At 40.6% G+C, this 22652-nt stretch overlaps 2 protein-coding genes across 5 annotated transcripts; one reads left to right on the top strand and one right to left on the bottom strand.

The window, feature by feature from the left end:
• Nucleotides 1-237: 237 nt before the first annotated feature.
• On the bottom strand, nt 238-11457 carry LOC118219539 (monocarboxylate transporter 7-like). Of its 2 annotated transcripts, none has more exons than XM_035402761.1 (6): nt 11055-11457; nt 7517-7771; nt 6021-6164; nt 4496-4624; nt 3477-4331; nt 238-2645 (listed from the first exon to the last, which is right to left on the bottom strand). In XM_035402761.1, exons 2-6 carry the CDS (start codon nt 7752-7754, stop codon nt 2362-2364), a joined length of 1650 nt encoding a protein of 549 aa, XP_035258652.1. In that variant the 5' UTR covers nt 7755-7771; nt 11055-11457; the 3' UTR covers nt 238-2361. The 2 variants fall into 2 exon arrangements, with proteins under 2 accessions (XP_035258652.1, XP_035258653.1); XM_035402762.1 differs by lacking the exon at nt 11055-11457 and adding an exon at nt 10457-10743.
• LOC118219540 (arylsulfatase G-like) lies at nt 10826-22508 on the top strand. 3 transcript variants are annotated; one of them, XM_035402765.1, is made up of 12 exons: nt 10826-11123; nt 14594-14815; nt 15324-15511; nt 16707-16754; nt 17710-17821; nt 18040-18177; nt 18849-19045; nt 19181-19261; nt 19566-19674; nt 19764-19884; nt 20240-20330; nt 20915-22508. In XM_035402765.1, the coding sequence occupies exons 2-12, from the start codon at nt 14610-14612 to the stop codon at nt 21190-21192; spliced, it is 1569 nt and encodes a 522-aa protein (XP_035258656.1). In that variant the 5' UTR covers nt 10826-11123; nt 14594-14609; the 3' UTR covers nt 21193-22508. The 3 variants fall into 3 exon arrangements, with proteins under 3 accessions (XP_035258656.1, XP_035258655.1, XP_035258657.1); XM_035402764.1 differs by lacking the exon at nt 10826-11123 and adding an exon at nt 11798-12750; XM_035402766.1 differs by lacking the exon at nt 10826-11123 and adding an exon at nt 13713-14298.
• Nucleotides 22509-22652: the final 144 nt, after the last annotated feature.

The raw sequence follows: 22652 nt of genomic DNA, 5'->3' as shown, positions 1-22652 counted from the left end.
ACTGCCGGGAAAGAATATATGTAGAAAATAAGTTACTGCAGAAGTCTGTGGGTCTAGAATATAGTTCAATTGTGCCATTTCCTGCTATTTTTGCTTTGCTTCCAACATAGTGCATCTTTTGATTTTGATGTTGTTTGACTGGTTCTAATTTCCATGACACGCCATTTTAAATAATAAAAGACATGCATAATTATGTAATATTATTTTTAGCCAAGGAAAAACACTTTTCTAATTAAGAAAACTGAATTGCTTTATTGATGTGAAATCTTCAGTTAATAGTGCAGCATTTTCCAGGTAAAGAAAGCTATTTTCATTTAAAAACAACAATTAATGTATACTTGTCCATAGTCCACTTCTGAAAATAAAAGAGGTGATTAAAAAATAACAATGCTTATAAGGTATACATCAATTTGCATTTGTCCATTCAGAAAACAATTCAAGTTAAAATCTTGATGCCATCTCTGGGCATATCGTATGTGAGGCCCAGCCTTCCATAACTAAGCCATTCAGTTATATGGTCACAGTTCACACTATATGGACATCTACACTTCGACACTCTTGTCTTTACTTTGGAAATATAATATATAGTTTATATATAACAATGCTTTTTTTTTCAAGTGAAGTATAGTGTTTCCCCTATCAATACAGTTATCAGTAAGTTTTTTTTGTTTTTTTGTTTTTAAATCAAGCATTCAAGTATGGCTTTCAGTGATAAAACATTGTATTCAGATGCTCTAAAAAGAAATTTACAAAAATTCAAAATTTCCAGGAAGATGATTGACATTAACTAATAGTTGTTCTTTCATCATTGCTGACACAAGAATAATATACCAGGATTGTCATATATTTGATACATGGGGGTGGAAAACATAAAGCAGTATGGCCACAGGACTACATTTAAGGCAACAATTCATTTTGCCAAACAAACAAAAACATTGTAAGGAAAAACAACATTAAAGCATCAGTGTCCCCGTATGGAAGACTTGTGCCATTTCCTGAATTATCCATGTTTTCCAGTGGCATGGTGGTATCTCATTGACTGAAGCTACATCCTATGATATTTAGTGAGGGAGCCTTGTGATATTCCTGAATATCTGATGTGGGTGCTTGTTTTTATGCCCACACATTGGCTGACGTATTTGGCTAAATCTGTTAATGGGTCATATACCTTTAAGAGTAAGCTATATACTGTCATAGGTATGAGGAAAATTCTATTTCCTACCTCAGTTATTCATATAAAAGTTTGTTTATTATAGGATCCCCATTAGCTGCCACCATGTGTTTGTTCCACCCAAGTGTTGACAATGGTAGAATGTTCTAATTAAGGAAGCGTTTAATTGTGGCTGAACATAGCACTTATACAGCTTTCAGGAATTGAGTAGGACCTCCCCCATCACTGGACAATGCCTAAATGCTGGCATTCATGCTGAAACAGACTACAAGCCTCTGGAAGTGTAGTCCAGAGAACACTGGATTCAACAGACTGTTCCACATAAGGGTCAATGGATAAAGTTGGAATGGAAGACGCAAAAAATCAATTGTTCAGGAACAAGTTAAAATAAAGACACTCTTACATAATGTATTTGCAACTTAAGACCTATTACTGGACCAGTGGAAGCCTTGGATTGAACCAAATATCTCCAAGATATTTGAAAAGGTGCAGAAGTTAAAAATCAAGATTCTCCCAAATAAGAAAACAGTGTTAAGGCAGAACCACAAGTCCGTGTCTTTCATTGTGAGGTTCACTTACACATTTAAAAAATACTTACAGTATGTTCAGAACCAAGAAGCAGTAGGCAGCCTATGATCTTTCTGCACCATTCTGCAACTTCAAGAATGAGTTTATGGTATATTTTACCTCTGATAAGACCTCAGGTATTGTATTTCTGAGTAATTATTTCAGGAGATTTCTGAGATTGTCCTTTTTCATATAGTTTTACACCTCGGGAGGTATCTCCAGTTGCACTAGCACAGCTATGACCTGAGTTCATTCTCTGCATCACTGAACTGACCTTCACATTTGGTACATGGTCCACTAAAGCCGCACCTCTGGCAGGTTGACAAACCAGTCATTTTCAGATATCGTACCTTGGTATTCAGTAAAAGACACCCTATCTGAAAAACCTCCACAATAAGATACATTCGATAAAAGCTAGAGATAAGCTACAGCAGAACATAGCAGACAAACAGTGAGTGACATTGCTGTATGGGTAACATGTAGTGTTAAATGTTCAAGTCCTTTCCAAAAAAAAATAGACTAAACAACTGTGCGGATATAACTGGTCATTTGTGTGACTTGTGGGTCAGCTTTACCATGCTTTGAGACGTTAGTGCCGTTTCCAGCTGATTGTTTAAAAGCAGTTAATCACCGTTGCTCTCATTTGACTTTTGGCTTTTGACTGGGCTGGCGTCCAAGGGGAGGTCTTCCTCCAGGAAGTCCTCAGGGGCTTCGCTGAGCAAAGAGGAGTTATTCTCGTCCTGTGCACTGGGGCTCTCCTGCTCCTGCTGCTGGCCATTCTTCTTCTTGCAGCAAATACCCGTCTTAGCTGGACGCACTAAGCCCAGGAACAGGGTCCCCAAGGCCATTCCGACAGCGCAAGAATAAAATGCAGACCCATAGTCTTTAGTGATGTCCACCAAGTAACCTGAAAACAGAAAGAAAAAAAAAACTGTCAAGCATTGCAAAAGACATACAAATCAGCTTTTAATGGTAAGGCCCTTATCATAATAGCCACCTGCCCCTCATAGATAGTAATAACACAGAGACAAGAAGTAACCTATTCACTGTTGCACAAATGAACCTGGCATTTTGAATACCTATTGGTATTCATGTGGTCTCAAAGTTAATGCTTATACTAAATGTATTTATAGTAAGTACTTGTCATTTCTACATGAATAAAGTGAGCATATAGTAGCTCTAAAAGTCAACAGATTATCGTAGAGGCAAAGGCTGTTCTGGCACATTGTACGATATAACCAGAGGGAGATTGAGCAAAGCAAATACAAACATGAGCTCAAAGGTATTAAAGTGAGTGGAACAAACTGATGGACATGGACAGATTCAAATAAAGAAGAGAATGAAATGGAGGCATACATTGTTCACCATTTTAATTGGTTTGTAAGTCTGTATTGCGATTACCTAATGCTATCTTTTAGAGTAAATATGTATTTTTTTACTGCCTGCTTAGTGGCAGAGTCAGTGACAACAAAAGGTAATCATTACATTTCATTATCTACTTCGGTTATTTACATTTTGCTAAACTTTAAAACACAGTGTATTTCCAGTATCATCTGATTTCCATTATGGTGACTAAATCACAGCATAACTGACAAATTACAGACAAATTTTGCCCTTGCTCAATTGATTGGATATCAAAACATTTAATTATCAATAAAACAAATAGTGAGTGGGAAATATGCAGATTATCTTACAGAACATCAATTATGTTTGAAGTGGAAACGGGAAATAGTCTTACCTCCCAAGGGAGGCCCCGCCAGCCCTGCAAAGCTCTGGATGAAGACGTAGACGCCCACGGCCGAGGTCATCCTGTCGATGCCTATCACATCTTCCTCTGCCAGCATGGGGATGTGCGTGCAGGCCACGGTGCCCAGCAGGAAGCCATACAGCACGCAGCACGTGCTCAAGCCCCAGAACTCAGTGACAAAGGTGAAGACCAGCAGCACCGCCGACAGCAGCAGCACGCAGATCAGCAGGATGTAGATTTTACGGATGGGCTTCCTGACGAGCACCCAGCCTATGGACAAGCGGCCGAAGATCTCGGCGGCCGCCATGGCCGACAGCATGTAGGTGGCCTTGTCCCGGTCCACGCCCCTGTTCACACTCAGGTCGATCACATAGATCTGCGGGGCGAAGAACCCCAGCGTGGCGAAGAGGCCGAACAGCGAGTAGCAGATGAAGCTGCTGTCCTTCAGCACTGAAAAGTCCAGGAGTTTAGCCTTGGCTGGAGGCGGGGGCACCTCCTCTTTCACTACCTGCTTCACTGGGGTCTTGGAAGGGGTCTCCCTCATCGAGGCCTTCTTCTCAGCGGACCTCTTCTCCCCCACATCAGCTATGTTGTGCAATGAGGTAGAAAGGGACTGGACCCCTGAGTCTTCTGAGCTGAGGGAGGTGCATGTGAGCTCATTCTCCAGCATGTACGTGGTCTCAAGCTGTTTAAGGGAAGGCCCCTTGGAGGATTTCACCTCTGCAGGCTTTGGCTTTATCACGATTGGCCGAAGTAGCGCCCCACAGATGATGACGCTGGCCTGCAGGACTCCAATCACAACCATACAATACCGCCAGCCGATTTTATCCTTCAGAGCAGTGAAGGCTGCGGAATAACAAGGGGAGATCTTTAAATCCAGGGCTTAGAGATTTTAGAGAGTTATATGGCAAATAGAGTTACACTTCCTGTAACCTGTAGTGTATTTCATCAGGTTTTTATCTGTAGTTAAGTCAGTACTGATATACCTCAGTACAAGCAGCAGGTCTCACCTGGAGCAAAGGCAAATATGGAGAAGGATTCTCCCGTGGAGGCGATGGCAATGACGAGGGAGCGGCGCTTGTGGAAGTACTGGGAGAGGATGGTGACAGTGGGCAGGAAGGCGAAGCAGTGTCCCAGGCCTGTGAACAAACAGGAGAGAGCACATTGACAGCCACTGGCCTGTGGGACGCCAGAACCAGGCAGGCAGGAGGGCAGCTCATCTATGCATGGTTAAATGTCTCTATTCTGGTGCAAAGGTCATCGTGAAGGCTTGACTGTAGCAGCCGAGACACTGTGGCTCCCAATGAAACAGGTCCACACATGCCTGAAAGAAAACTGTAATTTACAAAGACAAAAGAGAGAGACAGAGACAGGGGAAAGAAAGAGAAGTCCCACTGTTAGAAGGTATCATTTGAAAGGGGCGAAGCATTCTGATTCCTGGGTGGGGGGAGAGAGTATAGCACAGTCTCATTCTGTATTGATTACATTTTCTGTGAAGGAAATTACATACATTTGGAATGATATGTGGTCATTTTTGTTATTATTTATGGACATAAATAATTTGGGTAATCAGCTGAGGTCAATTACATACAATATTACAGTGTGTGATGTTAAATCATGCAAAAGTGGCCCAGGGCACTGCTGGAATTCTCTACACATAGACTCCTGTAGACAAAATTTGTGCAAAGCAGTACAAGAGAATAACAAAGCAGAGATTCATAACTGTGTGCAGTGCAACATTCATAGGTTCTCAATCTGCCACCCAGTTGCAATAGTGATGTGGTCCGTTGGTGCACTGAAATTGGAAAAATGTGAGAATTTGGGGAAAAATTTGGGAGAATTTGACTGTAAGAGTTGTTTAGTAGATTTTATTTAATGAGCCGACAGGCAGATTTGCAACAACAGCAACCTTCAGATATTTTACAAGCACCTTACAAATCAGCCTTACAGTTTGTTCATTGGTGAGCTTACAGTTCACATGACACAGCTTGAGAAACATTGCCTGAAATGACTGAATAGTTTGTTCATATTTTCCCCATTCCTGTTGCAGGAATCCTTGAAAAACAAGTTGCTTGTTATATGAGCATGACATTTAAGAGAAATATAAGCCATATCTTTCTTGTCTGAAAAATAATAATATATTATTGTACACATTCATTGTGAGATAATAATGTACACTGGCATAACTGGCAACACAGTGATAGTTTTGTTGCTGTTTACCGTGCTAGATTATCGGTAAATTATGATTATCAGATAATAGAAATCAACACTGGTTACAGTGGTACCAGTACATCCATTTAAATGAAGGTCTTAGATACATTCCATGTGAATGTGATTACACATTCATTCTCATCTGATCTGTTGGTCACCTATAATTGACAGTTTACCTGATAAACCTCCTTTCTAAATGCAGATTTGCTCAAGCATATGGTTCTGTGCAACTGGGTGACTTTTAAAATGATGATGGTGTTGCCGAACACCACAATGGAAATTTTCCTTTGTACTCCAACATACTGCTCTTGCTAGATATGGTACCTGCGATTATTCCGATGGTGATGTACATCTCATTGGCAGAGTTGGTGAAAGCGGATGTAATGGTGCCTAAGCTCATCAGGAATCCTCCGAGCATGACGACCGGCTGGTAACCAAAGCGGTTACTCAACACCGTGGAGAGGGGAGCTGCAAACAGAGGCTTCCTTTAATAATAGGCATAGCTTTGGCTACACAAGTGACCACTGACAGTACTGTTTGGGGTTTTCAGCCAGAACAATGGGATTGATTCATGAACACTCTATTAAGAACACCAGTCACCTTAGCAACATTAACTGCTGTTTGATAATAAATTCCAATTATTCCCCTTTTAAAATGTACTTACGTATCTTTTATTAATACAGGTTAAAAACCCGTTGAGGCTGAAAACTTTTTTTCAAGGCGAAACTAGTGGTGTCCTAAACAATGGTGCTGATTTTGAAAAATCAGCTTTCTTGTGCTTCCTTTGCCCTAGATGGTTCGGATGTCTGCTGCTCTAACCAGGAAACATCACGAGGACAGGTTTGTGGTGTGTCAGCTGTGTACTTTGTTGACAAAAAAGAATGAATCAGCAATTATTTTTTCATGTCAAAGTAGGCAATTTTCTATACAATAGACACATGGTCTGTACCACTCCAAATTCCTAACACAGCATTATTGAAAATGGTCAAAACTGATTCACTAGAGTATCTCTGTCCAATCTCAGCCTATTGTCAATGACTGTCCCATTCCTCTATCTGTAATAAATGACAAAGTAAATGTGTATTTTATTTTTTTAAATGTATACAGTCATTGAAAGATGTACTTATCTTCTGACCTTCAGCAGTAAAGCATTTAACCCCAAACCATCTTTTCACAGGATTGTGAGTCACATATCTACCTTCATACTTACAGTAAGTAGCAGTCAAAGCCTTACCCAAATACAAAGAAGTACCAACCCAAAAGAACAGAACACACATGCACACAAGTATTTCTGTCTTTGCAAGTTAAGGACCGACAGCTAATACTCTGACCCTTGTTAGGTCTGAACTGAGAACAAGACAGAATTATCCAAAAGAGTCTTTTCTTCAAATAAAATAAAGCTCATGTAAGTTCTACTTTTATGTTGGCAAAATAAGCGTTTGGAATTACAAACCCCCTCTACAACACCCTGGGGGCAAATCATCTTGCACAGGGAGCCATGCCAGTCTGGCTCATCAGACTGTTGTTGTCTTTCTGAAGGAACTGACCTTGAAAACATGTATCGGTGTTCACTGCAACAGAGGTTTTTGTTTGTTTTTATGGTGCTATGAACTGATGAGGCACAAGACAAATAATGTCTCATGGCACTCTAATGTCGGGCACAAGAAAACATGAACCCCAGTTGCTCTTAATAATCAGAAAACACTTCTTGTCCAGAAGTGGGGGGTAAAAAGTGGGGGTAAGAACTGTACTACTGAACTGTTTTTGGTGCAGTCACCTTTCTTTACGATAAGAGCCATTTTTTCAGAGCATCTCCTCACCTGTAAAGGCCATGAAAAAGATGCAGATGGAGATGATCCAGGACACGCGGCTATTGCTCTCATCAAAGTTGCTCATGAGGTCCTGCAGGAAGATGCCGAAGATCTTGACGATGCCATAGGTGAGCAACTCCACAATGAAGAAGGCAACAGCCACTACCCAGCCCCAGCCTCCGTCTGGAACCTCGGGGTATACATTGGGACCCAAGTATCCCTCTGCTTTAAACATCCATCCAATCATGGTTGTGTTGGAGAGTGCTTCAGAGTCAGGGAAGGAAAAAAGAGGTAAAATGTTAAAACACATAATACTCTGAACAATACAGGTAGCTACTATATTCAATAATCTGTAATTCTACAGACCTAACAGATAAGCTCTGAATTAAAAAATGTAATGTTCCATCATCCTACTACTGAAGCCAATTTATCCCAGTCTTATGCATATGAATATTTCTAAAGGATGTGTTACGCAGTGCAATATGATGGCAATGGATGTTCTGTCATGTAATATAGCATCAAAAGCTCCTGTGACCCACTGTTAGTACTTTCTGTCATTAAAAAGCAGATAGGATGATAAGAATACACGAGCTAACTATCTGGTTAGGGTAGTTGGTTAGGGTAGTTCACTGAATCTTTGACTACAAAATCTTGATTTCATACCAGATCTCCCAACGTTTAACTGATACTCATACTGAAGTGATTTCTTTTAGAAAGCCATTATGGATCTCTTGGTGGCACATGCCACATACTGAACCTCTCTTGCAGTAAATTTGATACCATTTGGTCACCAAGGTTTCTAGTTTGCACCCATTTTAAAACAAGTGTCTCACCAGCTGCATGGTTGTTTTCAGTGCAAACAATACAACAGGCAGTGAACCTGTCTAATTTTGTCTTTATTTATAACAGTGGCATGCTATTGTTCTTCAGGGATTCTTTTTTCTTCATAAAAACACTTATGTAAATTGCCTGGAAGATAAAATGGGCTGTGGGAAATGTTAATTTCCTTGAATAATTATTCTAGTAATTCCACATGCTTTCCAGAGATGAATGACTATTCTGTACAGCAGCTCTAGTTAATGTGAAAACATGAAGTAGAAATCAATAGAAATGGCATTATACTGTTAGACAGCCACCACACCTCTGCTGAAATCCTAGATTGGGTTTTTAGTGAGGGTATTAAATGTCACTGAACTTTCTAGTCCTTCCACATAACGAGGTAGCACTTTATGGTTTGACTATCAGTCTAATCTTTAGGAATGCTTAGGCCTACAGTTGGAGTCCAATAAATGCAATGTGATTCAAAGGCAATTATCTTGATTATCTAGTACCATAAGGATTATGCCCAATGCCTCCATCTTTTTCCTGTTGTTGTTTTCCTCAATTTCTCATCAAATATTTTTTTGTTATTTGTTGTTCCAAGTAGGTGTGAAGCTTTGAAGGGGGAAGGGAGTTTGTATTTTCAAAAAAACTTTGTTCTGTGTCAGGACTTCTTTTAGGAAGGAAAGGGATTTGGCTGCAGTGGGAATGGTAATAGTACTGCATACCTGCAACCCCAAACTCACACTTCAAGTGGCTGTGTGCCTCTACTAATCATTGTACCCATGGTTATTTGTCAATTATAGTTCTGAATTTATCTGCCTGTTTCAATTAAATTCCTGCCTCTTGCCCAATGCATGCTGGGATATGCTCCAGCACCCCCCATGACCCTGATCAGGAATAAGCAGGCTAGATAATGGATGGATGGAAAGATATTTCAACTAAAATCTTTTAATTGGTATTTTTACTTGTTATAAACACACAATATGCAAGTGTACATAACTCAGCTTTCAGAGATGCTGGAAAGTGTATTTCCATCATTTCCATTTTAGCAAAGCCAGTGTTGCCTCTGTCTGCAGCTGTTCACAGTGGTAACCAGCACAGCTTTCATGCAACCCATAGATATTGTCTAATATTTTGTCTACTTTATGTACATGGATCAGTTGGTATCGATCTTATCATCTAACTATCCCCCTACACTTATGTTTATTTAGCTCGATGCCATGATAGTCAGCAAGTAAACTATTTAGCATATTAAAACTGTGATGCTAAGGTATATAATATGCCATGTTTCCCCTTAAACTTTCTCTTGCTTTTATAATTGCCATAACTTTAATTGCAATCTTTTTCTTTTAATATTATTTATTGTGATGCATTTCTATGCTATGCATTTCTAAAATACAAAATCATGAAGTTTGTGCACCCCACTCTACTGTCCATCTAATCATGCTGATGCAATTCCGCAGTAAAATGTTGGAACATCACCCAAGTTACATGACTTTCATTTTTTGGTGGGAAAACAAGCAAAACAAAGGAAGTATCAGAGTTTATTTTTACTTCTTTTTCCATGTTTTAGAATAGCTTACCGATGGTGTCAAGTATAACATGTTCATCCTCTTATGTTTAATTATTGGAGAAATTGTTGTATTATATTGTATTATTTTAAAAATATTTTCAAGCGTACAAGATGAGCTTGCATGTTCTTCATCACACAAAGAATATTTGCTTAAAATGTCCTCCCTGTTACTGTCCACCCTACTGTACAAATCAAAGTGTATTGTGTGTAAAGATTGCGTTCCAGTGAGCCTCACGCATTGAACAGAAGATCGTTCTAAATTGAAAGGTCTGTCTGGAGCTACCTAGAGGAGCACTCTGTAAAGCTTGAGGCCAGAGCCAGGACTGGAGGGTTAATGATTTTTTTTTTTTTTTTTAATCTAACAATAAGATGTTGCCACACATAAAATGAGACCATTCTCGAGATTCCTGTTTAATGTTAGTCATATGCACGGCAAAAACTGCCCAGAATAAACTTCCGACAACTAACTAAATTAAACTGTATAAGCAATTTTTAAATAAACGTGAAAAACTTGATTTAGTAGCCTACATCTCGGTTTTCTTAAGGCTACTTACCAACGATGCAGTAGTAGTACGGTCATGAAGTAATTATCGATTATTTAAATGGCTTACATACTTTTCCAAAAACATCTCTATATAACATTGCCTTAACATTCCAGATTTTGTCCAGACGTGGTTTAGCTATAACAAAAACTTCCCAAATTTTAGAAATCATGCTTGTGTTCATCCAGGAGTACTAGATTACGTTTTCATCCTTATTGTAGGTAATAATCCTAATCATTTAAATTTAGCTAAACCAACTGTCACCCTGTAGTCTGGATGTAATGTCCTATAGCGCACTGCAGCAGTGAGTAAGCGATGATGTCACGACAGCAACTGCAAGAGCTAGCAAGCCGTATGCTAGACTGCACTGCACTATCATCCGGATGTACTAATATAACAGCAATATAACTGGTTACTAGTTGCCGCACAGTAGCTAAATTTTAATTTAAACTCATCATCAAAATACTGGTGATGGTTCATTAAAACAATCAACCTGCCTTGGTAAAACTAGATTAACGTTAATCCAGACTGTGATTGAAACGTTCATATAGAGTACAGTTAACGTTGTCCCATAACCGATAAGCGCAAAACATTAAATATCTGAACTTACCAACAAAGAAAAGCGCAGAACAAGCTTTTTTCAAGTGGATGAAGAGAACAAAAATTGTATTCAGATAAGGTACAGACTTTTAGCCATTTCCAAGTTAGCCAGTTAGCTGAAATGAACCTAAATATAATTAACTACTTCGGTTCCAAATGGATGCTTTTAGAATATATATATAGCCTTTTATACAAAATTTAATATTTCTGGTGCGCGTTCATTTTTATGATTAGACGACCAAATCATTAATGAATATATTGGTATTGTCGTATCTTCTAGCCTACTGTTCTCTTTCCGCGAAGAATTTCCGTTTTATCCTTAGTTTCATTCATGGTTTTTATACCGGCTCAAGCCGGTATTCTAACGCGGGCGCGCGCCCATCTACTGTTTCTACGTGTACTGTCTTTGAGGTCACAGAACTGTTCCCCAGCACAACCCGCTCAATGTTTAACTGCGATGTTAGACAACTGTTTTATTTATTTATTTATGAGGGACCACGTACAGTGTTAAAAATGCTATTGCTATTTGATGTATTGTACCAGATTTAGCTTAGAGCTTTTTTGTAGTGTTGACGTAAATGCTCAAATGTCTGTTATAAATTCAATGAGTCTTAGCCTACTATACTTACTGTATTACAGTATAATTATTTTATTACAGTATAATTATTTTATTGTGGGGTTCAGGAACAGATTTTATTTTTTTTCCCGATCAGCGACAGATGGATATTTTTCAGGAGTTGTTACCTAAAGTGTAGATCATATCATATATAATTTCCAACATGTAGAGTAGACTATATAGAAATTGCCTTGGCCGACCGTGAACGCGCGCGAACTGTGGGGAAGGATGCTATGGGTGTGAGCTAGAGCGCTGAATGTGCTCGCGCTGATCGAAGACGTTTGTTCCTGTTCTACAAATTGTGTGATTCTGAGAAAATTACGTTAACCACGCTCCTTTGATTTCTTGGAACCTGGAGTTGGGAAATCCACTGCAACGTCTTTGTTTACAAATATCGTGACAAATATTGTCAGCCAATTGGCAAATATTTAAGTGTCTGGCAAAACATCTCCGTCTGTACACTTGAAAGTCAATGCTTCATAGTGTTTCGCAGATAATTTTCAAAATCATGTTGGGGTATATAGTTGAGCATATCCTACTCGCCACTGCTTAGAAAGTGTGCGACATCCATGTTTTCATACTTTTATGGTGCATTGTGTGCGACATTCATTCATTCAAACCAGGAATCCTGGTGTTGTGTTTTCTTATTGAGTGAATAACGTTTACTGTGTTCAACAACTTTGATATTCTCGTATGTGTATTTTTTGACATGTCACAATGCATGTTTGTAACACGCGTGATAACCGTGGATATTTGTGATCTACCTAATGATCCACACATTTGATCAAATTCGTTATTATTATTAGCAATTTAACTGCTTAATATCGTTAGAGGAGATTGCAGAACTGCAAGGACAGTTTGGTTCTCTTATTGGCCAGTTTTGTCCACGTGATTAAGCAAAGAAGGAAATATCAACATGTATCAACATGATGCTACTGGGAGAATAGCGAACAATCTTACAGTGGAAAAATGTTTGCTAAAATGTTTGAAAACATACTGAATTAAAAAGAGTGCGTGCCTATAAGCATCAGAACAAGTTATCAAGTGTAGCAGAGATTTCAAGTATTTTGATTCATGCCAAAATCAGTTGGTGAGTTATGCTACTTGCTAATTATTTCAAATGTACCCTTGTATGTGTAATGTGTGATTTATACCAGCGCTGCAAAGAAAAAAAAGCACGTGATTTCACAGTGACATACTGTTAACGTAATTTTCACAAAGCTTATGTCGGTCAGATGGTCACTACTTTTTTGGTGTAATCGCATGCTCCTTGTTTAGTTTAACTTGCTGACGTGACATCTGTTTCAACATTTTGAAACTGCAAATAATTAGCATTTTGGTGCCTTACGTTTAAATGAACTTCTTGGTGAGAATTGAAGTATTTTTAACTGGAGTTGTGGATTTAATATTAACTAGACAATTGGGCAATTGGTAGTTGTCCATTGAATTTGTAACCAAACATTTTAAACATAATTTTATGGGCCACAAATCATGTTTAACAGTTCACGGATTAGGTAAACCGGATAAGTAAGACTGTTCGTCATGCTTGACCAGGTTAAAATATCTTTCTGGTGATATAAAACCTGAATCATCCATTTATAGTAAATAACCGAACAAGGTTTTTCAAGGTATACCGCAACAGACTGCCTGGCTGTAATTGAGTTTGAGAACATGGTATTGGTGGCATGTGGCAGAATTTCTGGGATATGTCAACAATATATTGCTACACCTTTTCAACAATAATTTGAAATCATGCTCCGTGTTCCATGACCATCTACTCAAGCTGAATTACAGCCTGGCAGTCATTTGAGGCATACCCTGAAAAACCTTGTGAACACGCAATCATAGCCACATAATTGATAATGGTTAAAAAAACAACTTGTTTGGTCAATAAAAATTCAGTTTGTTAGAACAGCATTTCCCAACCAGTGTGCCATTGGGCGTGGTCAAGTGTGCCATGACAAAAAATCCTTTCAACTAAATTTTAAAGTTCTAATTACTTTTTAAAAATGTAAATGAACAAACCACATTCACAAAAACCAAAATAAATGTAATTAAAATGCATATCACTTAAAACCCAGAAAGAACATTTAGGCCTGCTGTTGATACGTCACATCAACATAAGTACGTTGCGTGCTTTCGGGAGTGGTGTGCCATGACATTCTTCACATTTGGAGAGGGTGCCGCCGAAGGAGCAATGTGGGAAAATGCTGTGTTAGAGAGTCTGTGCAATATGAAACTGCGGTAGATTGGCAGAGGCAGAAGTGACAAGGCTTATAAAATTTAAATGAGAATTAAGTACTCTGGATCCCTTGCTGAGATAAGAGCACAGTGAATTTAATGGAGATTGCTGTAAATCTGATGTCTGTTTTGCAGTAAATCTTGATTCTGTTCCAGCTTTCACTTGTTGTGTACGGGGCAGATCCGTGCACGTGGTTGGATAACTGTGTTATGCAAGTGAATGAGCAATACTGCAGTATCCAGGGAATGCAGGAGTTGGGCGTGGAGACCGGCAGCCTGCAGCAAACAGCTCTTTCAGCAGACAGTTCAATTGCTATGCAACCAAAACAGAGCTCCCCTCTAAAAGGCCCGGTTAGGGAAATGACTGTTGGTGAAGTTACCTGTAACTGAAAATGATGTATGTACACGCAGACGATTATTTACATTGAAAAACAATTGCCTTGGCCAATGTGTGAATTGATGATTCTTGGTATGGTTGTTCGTCAATGTTAATATTATTGGTTGTCTTCCATTTAAAATGGGAATTTTTAAAAAATATCTGTAAATGATAAAGAATCTGAAGGACAAGCCGAGTCACTCTCAAATAAGAATCCTTGTAGTTTATTCGTGTATTCAGTTTACAAGGATCAATAGGCATTCCTTTCTTTTTTGTACAGATGTTTTGATGATTTTTTTCTATTTCACCTCAACAGACCGATCTGATGGAAAATGGCAATTGGGCTCACACTGCTATTGCTGTCTGGTGCCCTGCTCTCTGGGATGTTGTATTATGTCTCTTACCAACATAGAGACTTGAGGAGGCCAAATTTTATTATTATCCTGGCTGATGACATTGGCTGGGGTGACCTTGGAACGAATGTGGCAGGGAAGAGTCATACGCCCCACCTGGACCTGATGGCTCTGGAGGGAATGAGGTAAGGGGGCGGGGAAGAGAACGCCAGACGTGCTTCAGCCAAGCTCATAAAAGAACACTAGATAGATGCTGTACAGCCAGGAAAGTCCAAGATCCACACAGAAAGATCCTTACCAGGATTACTCCACTGGCACAAACGCAAAACAAGGAGAACTGGAGCTCTCAATGTAATGTTCTTGTGTTTCACGTGCATGAGCCTGACATGCCCATCAAATTAACCTGGCAGGGCTAGCCCCACTTAGTTCCTTTAGCGCCACCTTTTTGTAAAGAAGGGACTTGCTGTCAGTAAGACGTCCCCAATTAATGGTGGAGGTGATGTCTGCAACACTGTAGCCTCTTTGTTAAAAAAACCTGACGTGCATCTGACAGGCGTTATTTTCAAAATCTGTGTCCATACAGCATTTGCATCTAAGATGCAAGAACTGGGCCATTGGTATGTTGCATCTAAGATGGTATGTTGAGTTTGTATGCTGCTCTGGTTTCTATACCATCGGCTGTCCTCCATTCAGGTTCACAGATTTCCACTCGCCCGCCTCCACCTGCTCACCCTCCCGCGCTGCTATCCTGACGGGGCGGCACGGTCTGCGCAATGGGGTAACGCACAACTTTGCAGTGGGGTCTGTTGGAGGACTGCCTCTCAGTGAAACTACCATTGCCCAAGTGCTGAAAGCGACAGGTTATTACACCGCTATGATTGGTGAGTTTTACTGCCCCTAAGCAAAGAACACCGTTGCTTAGGCGTTCACTTTAAGATTTGTGAAAACAGGCATCATAGAGAATTCAATGTAAGTCCTGTTCACCTACAGAATTATCGTCATTATCAGTTTCTGAGAGTACAGTGTGGTGCAACATAGTTCAAAAGTGTAAAGGACAAAAGTACAGCATTACGGAACTGTCGTGAGTATGAAAATTTATAGATATGTCAGATTGCCAATTGCATAACTTTAGTTCATAAAGATGTAATTATGTTGTAAAAGAGTGGTCAATCTCAGTTGACGTGCAGTCACATGACAGGAAGAAACTAGAACTGAAAGCCTCTTCAAAGTATATCTGGCTGCATTCGGATCCACTTTAACACATTCCCTGCTCTTGCTGTCTTCCCTCGAGTGAGCTATCTTGTGATAAAATTTGTGACGTGCAACAAGTGTACTTGACAGGTGCTCTACAAGGGAGGACAGACGAAGAACAAACTAAAACAGAATTTAATGGCTCTCGCAAACTGTATGGGAGGTTCTACCCCATAACAACCTCCGCTCCCTGCGCATAGGATGACGTCAGATAGTTCAAGAATAATTACCCAATCTTATCTTGAGTGATAATAAAAACACCAGGTGGTCTTACAAAACACTCGCTGGACTTTGTGATGCCTTTAGCAAGACTTTCTTGGGAAAACTCACTCACAAATACAAAATTGTGTAGGCTATGACAGTTCAGTTCCTCAATTCTTAATCCCCCCTCCCATCCTTCAACATCTTGAATTATATGCAAATCTTCCTTGAATTATCCTACAAAATATTTAGTTTCCTCTGTTTGACAGCGCAGTGATACGTCCTCTCCTCACATGTGGTGCATTGCATTGTGGGATTCTCTTCTTGCTGGAAGCTTGCGGTTTTATACACTTGGTGGGAGGGAGGAAAAACAAGGGAGCAAGGGTATATATTACATCCTGGAATTTTGGAGATTCCCCCCTTTAAGCAAGGGAAGGGAAAGTCAGGAAAAAAAAGCCTCAAACTCCCCCACGCAGCCTTTGAATTGCTACCGCACCCATTAGAGAATTACATTTTAGTAATATTTTGGCATGAGGTAATATCACAGATTGCTGAAAAATATGGGTAAATGTTCATTTGTATATGCTTGTAAATGGCATGGTCTTCTTTCTTTGCACCTGATAGGAAAATGGCATCTTGGGCACAATGGTCCATTTCACCCAAGCCACAGAGGTGAGTATAAATGTACTTACTGTGTTACAGACTTTGGTTTTTCTTTTAATTTCCAGGTTGATTTCAGTTAAGCGTGGTGATCCCTGATGGAAGTCACCCCATTAGTCAGAATGCATTTGTGTGGGCTAATCTGGTATTTCAGAGTCCCTGCCCCTGTGCGTCAGTGGAGATTATGGGCTGTAATTTCCAGCCCAGCGCATGGCATGCAGCCAGTGGTCGCACTGGTGAAATGATATTTTCATCATGGATTTTGTGTTTTTTGGGCGACTTGCCGTGCGCTGAAGTGGGAGGAGATGCGCTGTTGGGGGTGTGTCAGTGAAGATCAAGCAGTTCACTGCGATTTCAGTGCATTGCTTTGAAATTTTGGTGTCAGCGTAGCCTGTGACTCATGGCTGCGCTGCCTGCCTGCTCAGACCAGGTCTATGGCACAAGTCGCAACCTGGCGTATGGTGGTTTGCTCATTTCTGGGCTTTCCCACCCAATGCGTGCAGGATCATAACCCATTCAAAAGCCAATCCATCGTTTTCATGAATCATATGCTGTCCATCATGGCTTTTTATATAAAATCCCCTAGCAGGAAATATGCATACTTTGCATTTATTGTTCGTTGTCTTTTTTTCTTTTTATTATGTTAATTCCTGCATTTGTTCTGTTTTCTGTTTATAATTATTTATGGCTATTCTTATACTGCATTGTGGTCTTGCTCCTCCTCTCTGGTCATGAAAATGGCAACATTCAGTAGCCATGTCCAGTGTGCCCATGCGCCATGCAACATTTTTTATTGTCTGAAACAGTGTTATGAGTTATGTGCTGCACTTATACTAATGCAACATTAAAGGAAAAACTGTTATGACATTAATAGTAATAATTTTAATTGTGCCAATGTGTTGATTAATGTTGATTAAGCATGTCATGATTATGCCTGTGATTGTGAAACAGATCTGTACCTCCACAGGCTTTGATTACTACCTTGGAATTCCCTACAGCAATGATATGGGCTGTACAGACTCACCTGGCTTTGACCTTCCTAGCTGTCCTCCATGTGAGCAGGATATGCTGGTGCTCAGGTGTGATGTTGTGTTGCACAGGCTCTGATAGCCTGTGCTAGCATGTTTCAGTTGCTCTATCTGCTCATTAAGGCATGATGTAGCTCGCCTTTATATTGTGGGTTTTAAGTAGGATTTAGGTGATTGAACCTAAATTTGAAGTACATTTGTGCTGACATGCATGCAGAATAGCATTTATAATATCTGTAATATTTTCACTCTGATGACTCACCCTGCAGACAGACACATGGTGGCTGTTACTCCAAGGTGGCATTGCCCTTATTTGAGAACCTGAGCATTGTAGAACAGCCCTTGAACCTCTGGACCCTGGCTGAGCGGTACAAGCAGACAGCCATTAACATCATCCGCAGCTCAAGGTGTGTATTCAAGCTAAGGGGTCAGTGACCACCCATGACCCATCCCAAATTAAATCCCTTTTTTTAGACTTCAGCTTGAGGGATCTTTTCATGTATGTTCGTTTGCATGATTAGAAAGTTACAGTGAAACTAAAGCAGTTTCTTTCATCATCATCATCATCATCATCAACACTTCAACACAATTCAATATGTAATGACTTAATGTTTGATTTCTGGTGCTCTTTGTCAAAATGAATGTCACCTTTGGACTGCCTGTGGCAAATTGAAGGGATAGATGCTGTATTCCTTAGCTAGTCTAGTGCGAAACAGTGCAGGTGTCTTCTCCCCATTGTAGATGCAATTGAGGTCCAATGACAGGTACCTACTTCTGAATTAATACTTTTACGTTAAGTTATGTAACGGTATGAAGTCCCACTAGTAACCCAATCTCTTGATAAAGTACCATTTCAAGTGAGTCTATTCACTGCTTTCCCATGTATTCTTCACAGATACATTAGTGTCATGTGTGGGTGTCATGTTCCGATCCACAAGGTGAACATAGGGGTACTGGGTTCATCAATTTAATTTATGCAAATATTTATTCAAAGGGAACATTTGCAATGCGCAAACACCACAGCACTTCTGAACTGACGGGACCCCTGTCCTTTTCCGGAACATGTTGTGCTCTGCAGGGAAAGAGGCCAGCCCTTCCTGCTGTACGTGGCCCTGTCTCACATGCATGTGCCACTGTCTCCTGACCTGCCCCCTGAAGGAGGAGACCCCGGACTCGTATATGCTGCCAGTCTGAGGGAAATGGACAGCCTGGTGGGGGCCATAAAGAATGCATCAGATGACAATGACAAGGAAAATACATTAATATGGTTCACAGGTCAGTGTGTTGGTTGGCAGAAGTACAGGTTGTACTTTTTTGGTACATGTTGCTCTGGTGTGTGCCTACAGTGCATCTGGAGAAATGAAAAACTTTCCCAAAACACAATTAAAGGGAGAATCCCTTTCTTTTCAGGTGATAATGGTCCATGGACCCAGAAATGTGAGTTTTCTGGAAACGTGGGTCCTTTTTTGGGAAGGTGGCAGACAGACAGAGGTAAACACTTTTACTTGCCTTTCTGGCACAAGGTTCACACTTGTATGTCAATTCATGAAGTTGTAAGCCCCCACTAAAATTATTAAACTCAAGTGGCGACACTATAAACTTGGTGTGATGTGTTTAATTTAGCCTTCCAACATTAGCATGCGGGAGGCTGTACCAGATTAAAAGTATCCATACAGTATACATCAACCACCCAGCAAAGCACCTGGTGGTGTAGATTATCCATGGGGCTTGAGTGGGGTCAAAAAAATAATAATCTTAAATAGGTGTTTCTGGTTCTTGGTTCAATGCGCATCAGGTGGGGGGTCTGCTAAGAAGACTACATGGGAAGGGGGTCACCGTGTGCCAACAGTGGCCTACTGGCCAGGGAAGATTCCAGAAAACACCACCAGCAGAGCCCTTCTTAGGTACTGAACACCTAAGGAACTAAATGTTATTGAGGTGATATAATGGAAATTCAGATTAACTTTTTAACTCAGTCTCTTCCCTCCGGCAGTGGGCTGGACATCTTCCCCACTGTCCTTTCCCTTGGAGCTGCAGAGGCCCCATCACACAGACACTATGATGGGATGGATATAACAGATGTTCTGTTCCATGGCTCAGAGACTGGACATAAGGTACAACTGAGGGCAAATTAAACGTGATAATACAGACATTCCTATTACCTATTTACTATGTCTTGCCACACATGGGTGACATCATTCATGGCTGGCTAGTCAGAGAAATGCCTTCTGTGTCTCTTACAAATCTCTCTTCAGAAACAAAATTTGGGGTTCAAATTTTGCCACGCAGTATAGAGTGTTGATAGGTTAATTGTGAGAATTTAAAATTATTTCAATAGAGTTCTAGCATATGGTATTATGAGTAAATAAGGCATGCACACCATGCTCAGTATGAGCTGTTTTCATCAATGGTTTTGGTGAAATTATTCATGGTCCCTTTCTTTATCCGATGCACTCCTCCCTACTGTAGAGTCTATGCCATCCCAACAGCGGTGCAGCAGGGCAGTTTGGGGATCTGCAGACAGTCAGGCTGGGGCAGTACAAAGCCTTCTACATCACAGGTGGGGACTTATTCTGGAAACTTCCAGCTGTCGATAGTCCTGAATGACATTGCACTGAAGCATTGTTTCATATGATTGTACAATGATTAAACTTAAGCTCATCTAAATAGATTATAACAAAACTTGCTTGTTGATTATTTATTCCATTCTTTTCAGCTCTTTCATTCAGTGATTTTCTCCAAGAATATTCCACTGTCAGAAAGTTCTGGAATGGAGCTTGTGTACAGGTTCTTTAAGGTCGCAAACAGACCACTGATGTTCACTTGAGCCCGAAAATTAGTCTCAATGATAAAATATGTGCTTTTAGAACAGAACCTAATTCATACCTTCATTTATATGTATATTGTATAGGAGAGCGGACAGCCCATTATCATTATATATTTTCTCACATTGAGGCAGGAGGAAAAGTAGAGAGGGTCACACAGAGATGGGATCACAGCGCAGAAAGTGCTAGAAATCAAGCTCTGAGCCAGACAGGCGGTCTCCCACGTGGACTGAGTCAGCTGTTCCACTGACTGTCACATAGTGTCATCAGTACTTCCAGTTTGATGCCATTTTCATACTTCCTTTCTGGAATGTTCCAGGTGCTGCAGAAGCCTGTGGTGGGGGGACGGGGAAACAGGAGGTTCACAACCCCCCTCTGATTTTTGACCTGTCTGATGATGAAGAGGAGAGCACCCCCTTGGACAGCGGCAGTGAGGAGTACACGGCTGTCCTGGAGCACGTGCAGTGGGAGAGAGACGCGCTTCTCCTGGACATCGCTACAGATCACGTGTCTCGGGCCGACTACACCGTGGACCCGTCCGTCGCCCCGTGCTGTGACCCAAGTCATGTGGCCTGCCGCTGTAAGGCTGGGGGCTGAGGTCCGACTGCTGCTACGGGTCTCCCAGACTAGGCTAGCTCTGTATGACGCTGCCATTTCTTGTTTGTCTGGGCTGGACTTCAGTGGTTCCCTCTTGGTTTCTTTTAGCCACAGAGAAGCGGGTGCACATGCAGGCATACTGTAGGTTGTAAACAAGTAGAAAATGGCCTTGAACGATCGATCGTGCTGGAAATACTGTTTGCTTTAGCTGTCACACAACAGTCCTTACACCAACCGCGATGGATCAGTTCTGTTCGAAGATGACCTTACACTGAGTTTTCAGTGGAACACAAGTTTGTTTACATTTACTCACAAATGAAAGATAGCCAAACTTCTGCTTTGTTCTGCACTGCCTTCTTTCCATTGCCAAGTAACAAAGTGAATGAGTGTCGCGGCACTTGTAAAATAATATCCAAGGTAATAGTTATATTTCACACCACTGTAGTGTATTAATTGACTGGGTGGGTGGCAGAACCGCAGTAGCTGGTGAGTAACAGCAGGGCCGTACACAGTCAGGCGTGCAGCATATGACATACTTGTCACGAAAACAAGTGTGGCACCGAATGAATCATTAACAGTCTCTACATACTACACGTTTGTTAAAGTGTGGTGTACAGACCACCCATAATGGCTATCGGTTACCACTAAACCATCCATCATTGACCACAAGGCTGCACTGGGGTGGAAAGTCCAGGGGTCGGAAAATTGGAAAGTGCTCCTTCCACCCAGGAACTCAGCCAGCTGATTTCACTAATTAGTTCTGCCTCATGGCTGAAGAATTGTGTTAATAAGCAAATCCAGGTGATTCAAACAAGTACTTTTCTTTGCCACTGCAAAATACAAACTCAGATTTTCTGAAGTATAAAGTAAACTTCATAGTTGGACAAAATGAAAGAAATACTCCTTGTTATTTATAGAAGTACATTTCATACAGCAGTCAGATCAAATCTGTATAGTAGTCTAGGGTCAGAGGTAGGCCTGTTGGATAACCTACAGCTACTGTAGCTTACAAGGTACAGCTACTCTGGGGGGCACAGGGAACCATTTCACATGATATGATGGATTTACTGAACTTAGTTTGCTTATCCTTTACTGAAGAAATGAGGCAAAAATTTATTTTTAACGACACAACACAGGGCACTGGGCTATTGTGTCATTGTGTCTTCATTTAGGCCCTGGACATTCTGCAATTTATGAATGTGAATGCTGCTATGAAGTGAGTGTGGACAGGAACTGCAGATTATGACTGCTTTGGTCTGTTGTGAATCTACTCCAGTTTCTACAGCATTAAATTCTAAACCCTGCCTTAAATGTAAGCGTGACCCGGTGACTACATTCTTTCCTCCCCTGTAGCAGCTAGAGTCCAGACGCTTTATGTTGCTAATCTTGCACTAAGCTTTTGTAAAAACAACACTCACAGGAAACATGTGATTTGCATAATTTTATTTCTACTGCAATTC

Source organism: Anguilla anguilla, chromosome 2, assembly GCF_013347855.1.
Source record: "Anguilla anguilla isolate fAngAng1 chromosome 2, fAngAng1.pri, whole genome shotgun sequence".
NCBI classification, from domain to species: domain Eukaryota; kingdom Metazoa; phylum Chordata; class Actinopteri; order Anguilliformes; family Anguillidae; genus Anguilla; species Anguilla anguilla.
The sequence above is the reverse complement of the archived record's forward strand: the minus strand, read 5'-3'. Positions and strand labels throughout refer to the sequence as shown.